Source organism: Engraulis encrasicolus, chromosome 18, assembly GCF_034702125.1.
Source record: "Engraulis encrasicolus isolate BLACKSEA-1 chromosome 18, IST_EnEncr_1.0, whole genome shotgun sequence".
Lineage (NCBI taxonomy): Eukaryota > Metazoa > Chordata > Actinopteri > Clupeiformes > Engraulidae > Engraulis > Engraulis encrasicolus.
Window position 1 is genome coordinate 23,145,737 of NC_085874.1, and position 14,916 is coordinate 23,160,652.

The 14,916-nt window shown below is 41.7% G+C and overlaps 1 protein-coding gene across 1 annotated transcript; it reads left to right on the forward strand.

The window, feature by feature from the left end:
* The first annotated feature begins 7,628 nt into the window (after positions 1-7,628).
* Positions 7,629-12,534, forward strand: LOC134468183 (uncharacterized). Its single transcript, XM_063222121.1, has 5 exons — positions 7,629-7,730; positions 9,223-10,221; positions 10,348-10,500; positions 11,074-11,166; positions 12,376-12,534. The coding sequence occupies exons 2-5, from the start codon at positions 9,223-9,225 to the stop codon at positions 12,532-12,534; spliced, it is 1,404 nt and encodes a 467-aa protein (XP_063078191.1). The 5' UTR covers positions 7,629-7,730.
* Positions 12,535-14,916: the final 2,382 nt, after the last annotated feature.

Below are 14,916 nucleotides of genomic sequence, written 5' to 3' on the forward strand. Positions count from 1 at the left end.
GTGGGTTGCAGGGCATGAGTTGTTTGGTGTTGACTGGGAGTGTGTGTGTGTGTGTGTGGGTGTGGGTGTGGGTGTGTGTGTGTGTGTGTGTGAGTATGTGCCTGTGCATGCCTGTGCGTATGTGTGTGTGTGTGTGTGTGTGTGTGTGTGTGTGTGTGTGTGTGTGTGTGTGTGTGTGTGTGTGTGTGTGTGTGTGTGTGTGTGTGTGTGTGTGTGTGTGTGTGTGTGTGTGTGTGTGTGTGTGTGTGTGTGTGTGTGTGTGTGTGTGTAGACGTAGGCTACATGTGTGGGTGGGTAGAGGGGGGGGGGGGGGGGTTAGGCCTATAGCAGGGGATTAATCGACTGTCCAGACAAGAGTGGCCACTGGGCAGAGAAAGGAGAGGACAGGAGAGTGTAACCCACCCCAAAAAAATCCCAACACTAATCTGCTCACTCTCCCAAAGCTGCCTCCCAAAGAGGCTTACTGGGTCACTGATGTGCAGCCACCCCCCACCCCACCCCCACCCCCTCATCCCCGTCACCATCCCAACACCCAGGGCTGCTGACAGCTTTGGCCCGTCAAACTCATCTAAAAAGGTCCTCCCACCACCCAATACATACAACGTAATGAGGCGGACCCAGATCTGGGGCCCCCTTCTCCCTGGGCCTGGTACAACCGCCCCCTTTCTGCCCAACCTGTCGTCACCCCTGACCACAACAGTCACAACAACCCTCTACACGCACCTCAACCAATACACTACAATAGCAGTTCTCTTGCCCCTCGCGCTACAGCACCAAATCTCTCACCCCCTCTCACAGACCCACCCCCCCTCATCACATTGAAAACCTTACCCCATTTTTCGCTAGTTGGAAATGAACTGAAAAAAAATGGGGAAAGACTCCACTCTTCTTGTGTCTGTCCACTCATGTGTAGGATGTTATTGATCATTCATGAAAAATAATTGCTGTACTTTGTTTGTTCTACACAAAAAGTTAGAATCGCTAAAATTCTTGAAGGCATATTTAACATGCAGTATATTATTTAAGATATGTATTTAATGTATTAATATATTCAATGTATTATTTGATACAAACATTGGGTTCACATCACTGTTTGAGCATCAGGGAGAAAGGTTGGTTGGTTGGCGAGAGGTTGTTCGCTTTCCCCGCTGCCAAGAAGCTTTGAGCAGCTTTTTGGAGTATTTCCTTTTCAATATCAAAATGTACATAAAATAAACACTGTAAAATTGTAATAATCTCCTGAAAAGATATTGAATTTTAAAAAGTTGTACCGTTCATCAACATGATGATTTTAGCTGTCAGTTATGTGGGTGACATGAGAAGACAGAAATGAAAAAATGATGAATAAAACAAAACATTACTTCATTTTGTTCAAGAGCTGAAGGCTGAAACCAGCCAGGAAAAATTGCATCGCACTATTAACCTCACATTACAGTTGATACATATACAGATAACACAGCAACAAAACAATTAATCTTGACCTTGGTTGACGTTATACCAGTATTTCTCAAAGTGGGGCGTAAGCCCCCCTGGGGGGGCGTGGAGGCATCTCAGGGGGGGCGTGTGTCATCTGATTTTGTTTTTTTTTCCCCCAAAGAAATGATTTCCTGTCTCGCCAATATGTCCATAAGTTTAAAGCCCTCACCAACATTATGTTATTAATTGTCATGAATTTGAATAGCATAGGAAATGAACACACATCTGCATTCGACTGCAGTCCCTCATTGTTTAATCTCACCAGTCACCTCTCCTTTGATTCTGCGCAGCGATCGCAAAATCAGTCTGCGCGAGTACTGCTGTTGCTTGAGGGGGGGCTCGGAAGCATTCAGACCCTCTGAAGGGGGGAATGATGGAAAAAGTTTGAGAACCACTGCGTTATACAATGTTGCACTTGAGAGAGTGGCGACACCATCACATCGCCCTCAAAAAACAGTGATTTTTTGTCCACATGCCAATCCAATTAAATGGCGGCTTTCTCAGCTTTTTAATATTCTGCAACCTGTTTTCATGTGGGCGCAAGGATAAAGCACTTTACTGTCATGACCTAAATACTGTACGTTCCTGCGTGGACTGACCCTAAGTGCTCTACAGTAGGAACACATGACATGGCAGCATAATCACTGACAGGGCCAGAGCATTTTTGGCTTTAAAGGATCCCTTATAATTAGTGGTGCAGAACTGACTCACCAGTGGGCCCCGCACCCTTGTGGGCCCCTATTTACAAAATTGTACCCAAAAAAACATGCCCGCTATGCCAGATTGCCAGTCCAGCCCTGCTTTACTGTTATGACCTAAATACGCTCCTGCGCGGACTGACCCTAAGTGCTCCTAGGAACACATGACATGACAGCATGATCACTGAGCTTTGGGGGAGGCAGGCGTTTAGGATCATGACTTCATTAAGGAAAAATGAATGATGCATGAATGAACAGTGAATAATGTAACATGAATACTTTACATATAAAGCATTTTAACAGCCAACGTGTAATAGGTTGATACACTTGCACAAACATGTACTCTAAACCTACTGTACGTGTTCCTATGGAGCAGGCTGCACCAGTATTAGATTACATTACACTTAGCTGATGCTTTTATCCACAGCGACTTACAGTTATTTAGATACAGGGAATTGGTTACAGTCCCTGGAGCAATGTGGGGTTACCTTGCCATGGATGAAGGGAGGATGGGTAAGGGTGGGGTTTTAACCTGCAACCCTCTGATCTTAAATCCACTACTGTAACCGCTATGCCATGGTTGCCCCCATGTATCATAATGGACTACAATAAACAAGCAATGTCTTTAAGCCCTATATGCACACATGCATGCAAACACACATATGCACACATGCATGCGCTCACATGCATGCATGCAATCACACAGACGCACACGCACGTGCGCGCGTTGCGCTCGCACACACACACACACACACACACGCACGCACACACACACACACACACACACACACACACACACACACACACACACACACACACACACACACACACACACACACACACACACACACACACACACACACACACACCAGGCTAAACAGATTATCTAGACACCCCTCATTAGCCCAATATTGTAGCATAAAGCACATGCACACATATACAATTATAATGTATCACTAGCACAGGTACTATAGCTCAGTGGTTCCCAACCTATGGGTCGGGACCCAATCTATGGGTCGCCAAAGATCCACAGTGGGTCGCGAAACCCTCTTGATTTTAAGGGGTTGAATTTTAATAACATATATAGCCAATGTTGAATACATGACAAAGCATTTAAATTACTATAGAAGCAACACAATGTAAGTGATACATTAAACATTTATTCTATATTTGACTGAAGACAAATTGAGGAATAAACTGATAGGCCAAACTAATGAGTTTTCGCATGAAACAGAATATCGTGTGACTCGCGCTCGCGTGGTTGGGTCACCAGAGCTTACAATGGTAAAAATATGGGTCCCTGAAGAAAAAGGTTGGGAACCACTGCTATAGCTCCTATCTGACGAACAATCCGTCAGACTTGATTGCTAATTACATTAACATATCCACATGTCCAACAAGTTGTTTTTTTGGATAGTTCTGAAACACAGTGGTCTTCTATGCTGCTGTATTATGTTATAATATGTGTGTGTCTCTCTCCAAATCTATATGTGAAGAGTTCAGATGCAAAACCCCCTAACTCCATTTCTGAAGACCTGCACTTCTATATTTTTAGGGAACCCCGTTGTTGGTTTGGTTTACATCCATGTACTTGATAATACATATAAATATTTAAATTATATAAATAAAATGACAAATATGCAATTTTGATAGATTTGTATTATATATACAAATGAATAATGAAATGTTTCTGAAAAGACACATAGGGGGTTTTGCATGTGGACTCTTCATGTATGTTCTCTATGTACTAGTGGTGTCAACAATGATCGATTCGGAGATCCAATCCAATGCGGGGCATGGACGATCCAGGATCGATGCGGAAAGTTCCAGAATGGATGCGGCAATTTTTTAAAGTTTCCGAGAGCAAATGAATGTTAAATTAAATAAAAGTACTTCAAAGCATTGCAAGACTGATACAGACTGATCCAGACTGATCCAGAAAACAGCCAATAAATTGTTGCTCAGTACACTGTTAACCCGGATTTCGTGTAAAATTATAAAGTTCATTACATTTTACTTAATGTTTTACGTTCTAAGGCATTACTAACACATATAATTAGACTTGACTAATTTGACTTACAATACACTTATACTTTCAGGTTTTTCAATAAACTAAACAATTTAAGCAAATTGAACATGGCTTGGTGAGTCAAGTGGATTGGACAGCATATCAGCTGACCTGCCTAGAATTTGAGGGATTCTGGGAGTGTTGATTTCAGATCAGGCAATCTGATCACCAAAATGTTTCATGAATTGTAGACTATAAAACATGCATGACCAACTCAAGTGAAAGCTGAGACAGACAAATAAGCTATAGGCCAAGCCTATCATGGTCTAAACAAAGTCATCTTTTTATGGGGAGGCCAAACTGTTTAATGACAGATATGAAAATAGCCTGTAAAAACATTTTGGTGGTTGTTAGACTAATTAGGCCTAGCCCTTTTTTTACTTGGCCCCTAATAAGGCCTATTTATTATTGAGATGACGGTGTGGCGCAGATCTGCTGTTAACAACTTAACAACTAGCCTGTATGATTTATAGGCCTATTCCAATTAGGTCCTATCATATTTTTAGTTGTGATGTATTAATTGATGCTTTGTTATTTCTGTTTTAATGTAGGCCAAGTGACCTTGGGTAGCCTATTTTGAAAGGCGCTTAAAATAAAATAAAATAAAATAAAATAAAATAAAATAAAATGTAGGCCTATCATTGTTGCATCTTTCATGCATTCTACACTTGATGTCTACCACTGTGTAGTTTGTGCTTGAAATTCCATGCTGACAACCGTAATTTTGCAAATAATACTTAAAAGCCAGCCCTGTGTGGCACCTATTGTGTTGTTTGTCTTTCGTGCTGCATACGACTATTTTGCTAAATGCACGCTCACTGTACAGGTCTGTGTGCACGCTCCCGTTTTTTTCCCACACTACGACTACGTGGTACAGGAATCGCATACAGGAGCCTCTGGTCCGGGATTCGGAATCAAGACGGCTGCACTTGAACTCGAAGCACAGAACACGTTGTTGCTGCTGTAACTAGCCTTCAGCGCGTGTTCGTTTTAGACAGTCGGACAATTTGTGACTTGCAATTGTTCTTTTTCTCTTGTGTTTGAGACTACTCTTCACTGGCTTTGTCGGTGTGTCGGTCACTTGGTTCAGACCTGTTGCTAGTGCCAGGCACCTGTCCACAAGAAACTTCGTGTGAAACTACTCATGGCATTGGGAAATCGCCTTGAACAAGTGAGTGAACAAAGTTTGGCTTAATGTGTCAAATCGGAGTTTTATTGTTGTTGAATTATTTCGTCTGCAGTCTTTTTGCCCGTTGTGTTCGTTTACATTGAGGCAGTTTTAAGATACCATTCGGTGGCTAACCCTCTGATTGCTAGTTACCTGATGGCTATGCTACCACCACTTCATTGAAGCGTGATAAGATATTATGCCAACAGGCGTTTGTTTGCTTCTACCACGTTGTTTTTTGGGGTAGCGACAACAGTGCAGAGCCTGTCATAAGAGAAATTCGCTGATATTGACGGCAGTCTCTACCGTAATTTGGCCTAATGTAATACCTAAGCATGTTCAAATTGTAACTTAGTTTGACCATAATTCACCGGTGAAAGAACGTCTTCCATCTTCGCCGCTTAATTTCATGACACGGTAGTGTCACCGTAATTATTCATTTTATGCTAGTTCTACCCTGTTGTGCAGATTGTTCCTAGACAAAGTGCTGTCTCGTGTCTATTACTAATGGAGCAATTGTGATCGGAGTGTTAGCAACGTCTTGGGACACACAATGTTTGTGGTTGTTGCACTCGACTTTCATTGTCTTCAGCCGTTTAAAGTTTAGTTGTACATTTAATGACTTAAATAGTGGATGAATAATTATCAATAATCACATCACATTGGGAAATGGGTGTTCAGCATTTAGTTGGGTTGTGTTTGAGCGTGATGGAGACTGAAATGGTGACCCTTATGAATGTTAATGTAGCACTATAAGGCATGCAATGAAATTAATTCCTGTGACAACACGGTAATGAAATGTTTCAATTTATTCTTTCTTATAGATGTGTAAAATTGGCGACAACCACTGATGATTTGGAAGTGTAAGTATTGTTCTGTTTCCTACGACAAAAGAGCACTTCTATTTAAGCACTACAGGTTAAAACATGGTAGTTATACGCGAACAGAACCATTCCCTTGTTTACATGATGATTGTCTGTGTACATTTAAGTCAATGAATGCACTGAAAGTTCACTTAACCCGCCATCACTCCAAATCTCTGGTGAAGCAACCAAGTGAATGTGCACCAGATAAGTTTTGCTGCCTATCATGTGGGTTTGCGGAGACTTGTTCTGAGACTGAGTACATGAAGCATTTGTACAATGCCCACTTAAAAGTAAAACATCAGGTCAGCTGTCCTTATAAAGGCTGCAATTTCAACAGCAATGTCTATGGCACATTTAAAACACACAAGAGCAGGTTTCACAAGGAGCAGGACTGGAGGTGTTTTAAGTCGGAGATCATTGGTTCATGTGGTGATGACGATGATGGTGAAAATGATTTGATCCCAGAGAACATGTCAGATGTTTCTGTTGATCTTGATGAGTTAGGTGAAGAAGCCAGTACAGTTGATGCTTGTGATTTAGCACATGATCTTGAGCACAACTTTGCTTGTCTGCTTTTAAAGTTACAAGCTGTTCTTCATGTACCAGAGAGCACTGTGCAAGAAATGGTACAGCGGCTTTGTGAACTTGACAAGATGTCAGAGCCACTGATGTGTAATAGAGTGAGGGATGTCCTAAAGAAATATTATGCTGATATAGATGAAACCATAGTCAAAGAGGTTACCAGTGCTGTGTCAGAGAGTAACATTTTGAGATTCTGTGCCAAGGATGGGCCCTTAGGGACCAGTAAAAGGAGAGCAGCGTATGTGCGTAGGGAGTTTGCACAGGTAAGTCCCATAGAATATGTTGTTGAAAAGGGCAAAAAAACATCGGCGTATGTCCCCATTATACCCATGCTCCAGAACATACTTAACAAACCTGACGTGCTGCAGAAAGCCATGTCAAAGGAAGTGCATGTCTCACAGGAATACAGATCATATAAAGATGGGCAGTACTTCAAGGAAAACACTCTACTTGCTACAGAGGAATTCACAATTGCACTTGGGCTTTATGTTGACGATTATGAGGTGGCTAATCCTATTGGTAGTTCAAAATTAAAACACAAAATGTGTGCTGTCTATTGGGTCATTGCAAATATACCGCCTAAATTCAGATCCGGCCTCAACACGATCAACCTGGCAATGTTGTGCAATACAACAACAGTAAAGCAGTGTGGCTATGCCAAAGTGCTGGAGCCCCTTTTACATGATCTGAAAACGCTAGAAGAAAATGGGGTTTTCCTTGAGAGACTTGGGGCGAGTGTGAAGGGCACAGTGCTGTACGTATGTGCTGATAATCTTGGTGCTCACTCTCTTGCAGGATTCCAGGAGAGCTTCATCGTCGACCGGTTTTGTCGTTTCTGTCTGGCAAGTAAGAGTCAATTGAGCAAGATTGAGGTGAGTTCTTCCCTCTTTGAGAGCCGAACCATAGACACACACGACACACATGTCAAAGAGGTGGAGGGTAACCCAGATATGACCCGAACCTACGGTGTCAAGTCAGCGTGTCCCTTAACTACAAATCTTGACTACTTTCATGCCATCACTGGCTACCCTCCCGACATCATGCATGATGTCTTAGAAGGGATCGTTCCTATTGAATTGTCACTCTGTCTTAAAGACCTGATAGGCAAAGGATATTTCACGCTTGATGTATTGAATCAGTCTATCAGGCTCTTCAAATACTCATTTTCTGACAAAACAGACCGTCCCCAGTTGATTGGAAAGGGGTTTTGCCTCCAGTCACACTATTGGTGGCAATGCACATGAGAACTGGTGCCTTATCAGGCTCTTGCCATTTCTCATTGGTCATGCTGTGCCTGAAGGTGATGATACTTGGCATATCTTAATGTTACTCAAAGATATTGTGGAATTGACTATGTCGCCAAGACACACTGAAGACACACTGCAATTTCTGGAGTCTAAAATATCAGATCACAGAACAGCATTGCAGTTGAAATTTCCAGATTTTCGTCTGCGGCCAAAACATCACTTCATTGAACACTACCCCGAGCTCACAAGGAAATTTGGCCCCCTGCCTCATGTTTGGACAATGCGATTCGAGGGGAAACACAAGTTCTTCAAGGGGGAAATTCGTAATTCAAAAAATTTCAAGAATGTTGCCATGAGCCTTGCTACCAAACATCAAAAAGCAGTGACTTACCACCTTGACTCGGTCTCATATTTCAGACCATCAATTGAGCTTACAAAAGTAACTCCCCTTATACTTGCTGCGTTACCCCTGAATGTTCAGAGGGAAGTCATGGAAAGCACTGCAAACACAGGTTGCGCATTTGATGCATCATCAGTCTGTGTAGACAATGTTCAGTATCATCCAGGAATGATACTCTCAACTGGTGCCTGTTCAGGTCTCCCAAGATTTGTTCAGATTCAAAAAATTGTAGCAGGCAACAAGAAAATTTGCTTCATTTGTCACAAAATGACAGCATGGTACTCTGAACATTTGCGATCCTATGAGCTTGAAGGTGGTGATATCCCTTCTATGTCTGTGGTTCAGCTCTCAGCGTTGAATGATGTCTTCCCACTATCAGCCTACAGAATTAATGGAAAGCTGATGGTAACACTGAAACAATATATTATTTGCTAAATCTCACTCACTCACTCACTCACTCACTCACTCACTCACTCACACACACACACACACACACACACACACACACACACACGTATGTCTCTCCCTCTTGTGAGTGTATGCTCTTTTTCTCTCCCTCTTCCTTGCCCTTTCTCTCATCCTCTCACACGCACACTCTCCTTCTGTCTTGCAAGCTCTCACTCTTTCATTCTTGTGCATTTGTGCCCTCTCCCTCTTTCTTGTCAATCTGCTTAACCGCCTCTCACTCTCTCTCTTGCTTTCTGTCCCCTCCCTCAGATGGCTGCACAACCATTGATGCTACGGATTTTCGTTGACGAGAACGATGTCAGGAGGGTCACCACTACAAGGCCAGACACGGTCGAAGAGTTGGTGGTGTGGATAAAAAATTTCATACAAGCAAATTACAGCTTCGTTCTTCAATATGAAGATCCAGAGTTCAATTATGCCCTGTGCAATTTGACAAATCTTGCTGACTTGCCTGACAAGGCAACGGTCAAAATAATTCCAGTTGTTGAACTCCAACCAGTTGAACTCCAACCAGTGACACCAGAGACTGAACACAGTGATGCACTCAGTGAAGCTGACACTGAAATCCTATCATCTCCTGGGTCCTCCATGAGCACCAGAACATTGCAGTGGCCAGGGGAGTTTGAGATCCCGAAGTTCTCGGTTGATGTGGAGTACCGTCTTCGCCAAGGGAACCTGCTGTATCTCAGGGATGGAGCTAATCTGAAGGTGACCAAAGAACTTAAACATGACATTCTGCAAAAATTGGCTGAAACTATGTACACGTTTCAACCCTATCCGGACCCCGGAAACTTTGAAGAGGTTGCAAAAGCCTTAGTTCAGACTCATCCGTGTCTGAAAGAACGAGGTTCGTCTAGTGGCTTCGCTGGATGGGTCAATAGCCTGAAGTTCAAAATGGGCAACTACCGGACCAAACTCAGACAGATGGGACGACGTGACGTAACCATTAACAGCAGGAGGCGTGGCGGGATGTCTCCAGATGGTGAGCACCCTCGCAAGAACATCAAGAAAGCAAAGAAGGGGGAACTTAACTTCTTACCAGATTTCCCAGACGGGATGGACGAGGACAAGCTGGAGGAGCTCCGTCAGCATCTCGCACATGAAATGAAGAAGGCCCATCCGAATACGGCCATTGTCAACAGGTACATGGACCTCACCTTTGCCTTGCGCCGGAAGGAAGCAGTCCACGACAAGCCACCAATTGCTGAAATATTGCACAGATGGCCTGCCCTATTCACAGAGAGTCAGGTATGACATTCAAAGTCAAATATGTTCTGTTTTTAAATGTAGTTCTTGATATATTTTGGTTATTTGTCTTTAGTGTATTGTTGAAATGTCTCTTTAAATGTGAATGCTCTATTTTCTATGTTTCAGATTTGCTACGAGTTCAACAGAATAGTCGGCAAGAATCTCAGCATCAGTTTTTTGCAAGCCCTTGACCAGATCGCCCCCAACATGATTGAGATCTTCAAAAAGAAAACCGGTACCATGGGCCAGAAGCTGAATCAGATTATTCTAGAGGCAAAGGTAAGTTTTAGATCTGTCTATTTCATACTGTTTGTTTATCTCTTTATCTCATCTTGTTATCTTTACATAATACTTTCCTCTATTTCTTTACACGTTTTAATTGCCATCATGCACGCTTTACTAAAAATAAAGGGAACACAAAAAACCCAACGCAGCTCCAAGTCTACAGATCCTGGCCACATTATTAGAATATCATGAACATTTTTATTTATTGCCATAATTCCATTAATAATGTTTAACTAACTTAGCAAAGGCAGTAAAGCAAAGGCAGTAAAATAAGCATCAATGCGCAGCTATACCATGCGTTCTTGCCCACCTGAAGCACTTAACCTAATTCTTTGCCATGTGACTTTTGACACATCCCCTCAGACATGAGTGCTTTTGCAACAACAAAAAGGCCATTGTGTTCTAATTGGGTGTCTGCTTGTATTATTATACTTCTTGATCACTATCAATCTTAAGGTGTTCTATCTGCCCTTTTCATGGTCATTCAGCAGCACTGGTCATCATTTATTTGTTGTTTTTGTTGTTGTTGTTGTTGTTGTTTTACTGTTTATGTTTACCATCCTCCAGACAACTACACCAACAGACATTAGGTGCCTGGTTCTACGTGGACTGCCAGTCATCTTGGGTGATGATCCAGGAGTCTTTTTTAGGACCAGCTCTGTAAGTATTTCAACTTCAGCCATTCATTTGAAATGAATTCTTCCACGATCAATATTTAATGTATAACCTATACCAGTGTTTCTCAACAGGGGTGATGGGGGGAAAAGTGGCTGATAGGCTACCTAAATTATGTAATATAATACATATTTGTCTAAATTGCTAACTTAATGTTAGTCAGTGGAATCTTTCATCTGCCATTTACGCAGAATAAAGTAAACATAGGTCGCCCGTAAGCTGCAACTTTGAACGTAGGTCGTGTGGCCAAATGTGTTACTTTTCTAAGCTTGTGTGGTATCGGATGCGATGCCATGTTACCGCTTGTTGGTTTGGGGTACCTTGAAATTGTTCATGAATTGAAAGGATGCCTCGCCTAAAGAAAGGTTGAGAAACACTGACCTATACAATGCAATTGAAAAACAAACTGAAACCTTTAAAGCAGCTCGGTTGCAGCACCCAAATTGAATTTCGATATTGGGCCTAAAGCTGTACGCTTACAAGTGCATTACTTTACATTGCAGATACATTCTAAGCCAATTTTGTGTGCTCGATCGGACCTCAGGCCTTTTGTTTGGCCATTTCATAACCTCAATCTTATTCCGGTAGAGCCATTATTTTCTTTTCTTGCATATTGTCATTGACATGCTGAAAGATGAAGCTCCTGTTCATGTTGCGCTTTCTAACAGAAGGCCAAAAGGCAACACAGCTTGTTCATAATTTCCATCAATTATTGGACCAAGTCCCCAGTTCCAAAGATAAAAAGGAACTTTATCTTTCAGCATGACAATGACCCTAAGCACACATAAACATCAGCAAAAGAACAACTTTATTGGAATAAGAAATGGGCCAACCAGAGTTCTGACCCCAATCCAATCAAACATCTGTGGGTTGATCTGAAGAGGTTTGTACACAGGGGATGTCCTTACGATCTGTCAGAGTTGAATTGGTTCAAGGTTGTGAATGGATAGTATGAATTCTGGAAATGGCTTGCTGTTAAAGGGGTGTGCAAGACTTAAATATCCACTGTGAGTAAGGGTGTTGTGTGAAAATGATTGGAACTTAGGTGTGTGGGATTGGTGGTGCTTTCGGTACAATACTCTCTATTTTGGATTTGTGGTGATGAAGAACAACGAAGTAAATCATCGACCCAAACAAGTCTAGGAATACATTGAATAACTTTCCCTCTCCTTGTGTGTGTTATCTGTTTCTAAGGATGCCACTGATGAATTAGTTGCTGAAACGGCCGTGGGCCTACTCATGTCGCCAGCTGACGGTGCTCACCATCCACCATCCTGCAGCCACCAGCCACCAGCCACCATCCTCTGGAGTGGCCATCATTCTGGAGGGGAGCATCCTGATGGCCGACATTGAAACTCTGCCCCAAGCTTTTTACATCCTCTTTGGGCTTGTGTACGCCTTACATCTCGACTACCCCAGGTACATGAGAAACACCTTCAACTTTGTGCAACATGTTCTGCTGAACATCGGTAAAGAGAAGCTAAACGCAAAAGTGCAAACGTTGAAGAACCAGCTCACAATGTAGGCCTTTGTATTATCTTGCCCCCTCTCAGTTACAGTATTTCTATTTGTAAGTATATCTGTTAACATTGTCAGTTTGACACAATGAACAGTAGCCAGCATACAACTGGTACAGCCTCTTCAATGTATTGTTCACTCAAAATAATTTGAAATACAGCCATTAATGTATCAAAATGCACCTCACAAAAGTGAGTACCCTATGTTAAAATCCCAGAGAGAGAATCATGATCTGCTTCGGTAGTCAAAGTAGGCTACATTTTGACCTGCATGTCTCTTTTGGTGAAATTCCGCTTTCCAATGTTGTACTGTAGGCATTCATCCAGCCCCAAACCATGTCAGTCCCACTACCATGCTTGATTTTACAGACCGGACACTTTTCTTTGTACAAATTACATTTTACCACCACTTCCACACATGCTTGACACCATCTAAAGCAAATGTGTTTATCTTGGTCTAATCAGAGACAAACAAGAGTAAGGATATGGGTTGCTTGAACCATGTTGTGTTGTCTGACACCAAGATAAACACATTTGCTCTAGATGGTGTCGAGCTTGTATAGTGGTAAAAAGTGATTTGTACAAAGAAAAGTGTCCGGTCTGTAAAATCAAGTATGGCAGTGGGACTGGCGTGGTTTGGGGCTGCATGAATGCCGTCAACATCGGAAAGCTGAATTTCACCAAAAGTAACATTTTGAGACATTGATGGCTGCACTTAAAGTTATTTTTAGTGAACAAGTTGCCGCTGGCTACTGTTAATTGTGTCAAAGTGATTTTTTTTTATGTTTTCCCCATTAAAAGATATACTATTTTCCTTTCCCACCTCTTTCTATGGTAATTTTGGTTTTCTTATGTATTCTTATTTTATTTTTAAATACTAAGGGGGGTGTTGAAATGCTTATAATGAGGACAATGGGGAGTTCGAGGCTGCATTTATTTTAAAAAAGGTCGAACCAATATTTTACAGGATTTAAAGGTTTTTTGATTTTCACATAGTTGCATATTCCCAAGCATTATTCGTGAATGTGCATATAATCTTCTCAGTGTTCTCAGTACTTAGTATTTAATAAGTACATTTCATGTTTTGTTTGCTACAATAGACTTGCATGCTACGCTTAATTTGGCAATAATGTTAAGGCAATGCGAACACATACGAAAAAAAAAACTGTATTCTCATAGATTGCTGGGACTTAACTACACTTGAGCAATTTCTTGAACTGAAGTGGACCGTTCCTTAAGAGTTCAAGTATTCATGCAATTTGTCAATGTTCATTGCCGCCGTTTTTATTCAAATAAAAATGATGAAAACTCCATACACTGTCATTTGTTTTATTGTACTATAGTTCATTATTTTAATGTACAATACATTTCAAGGTAACCAGTTTCCACATATTGGTTGAGTAAATACAACTACAATCAGGCTTTAATTACAGAGCACTTCTCATGATAAGTTCATGCTACTTGGTAAAGGAATTTACATGAACTAGATGTCTTAAGTGTATACCACTTCTCATGATTAGTTAATGCTACTTGGTAAAGGAATTTACATGAACTAGATGTCTCAAGTGTATACCACTTCTCATGATTAGTTAATGCTACTTGGTAAAGGAATTTACATGAACTAGATGTCTCAAGTGTATTGTACCATACATTTCAAGGTAACCAGTTTCCACATATCGTTTGAGTAAACTGAACTTTTCAGGGTTTACAGTGTATCTGACTACTTTTATTGCCTCATCATGACTGATGAAACATTTGCTTTGCTTTCAGAAGAAATGTTATGCATTGTAGAATTGAATCGGATCGGATCAAATCGCATTGAATCGAACCGAATCAAAACCTCCCGCATCGTGATCGAATCGGATTGTGAGGCAGTGCCAATCCACACCACTACTATGCACTATAGATTCTTTCATCTTCACTGAAGATGGCGTAGGCTGAAACGTCTGGCTAGTTTGTCGTGTTTAAACTACGTCTCTGGAGCTGAGCACACTTCATTGAAAAAACTATTCTTTTTCTGACCCGGGTTGAATGAAAGGGTATCACTCAGTAATGAAATGTCAATCAGCATATAACTGCCAGTGATAACAAATGAAATTTCCAGGTAGGGGTGGTCAGCCAGGATGCAGGTGGTCAACCAATCAAATTGAAGGGTTTGTCCTCTGGCACCGCTGCTGGCCCCTCAGGCTCCAATCAGTGTTTGTGGTTCGGTGAGAGA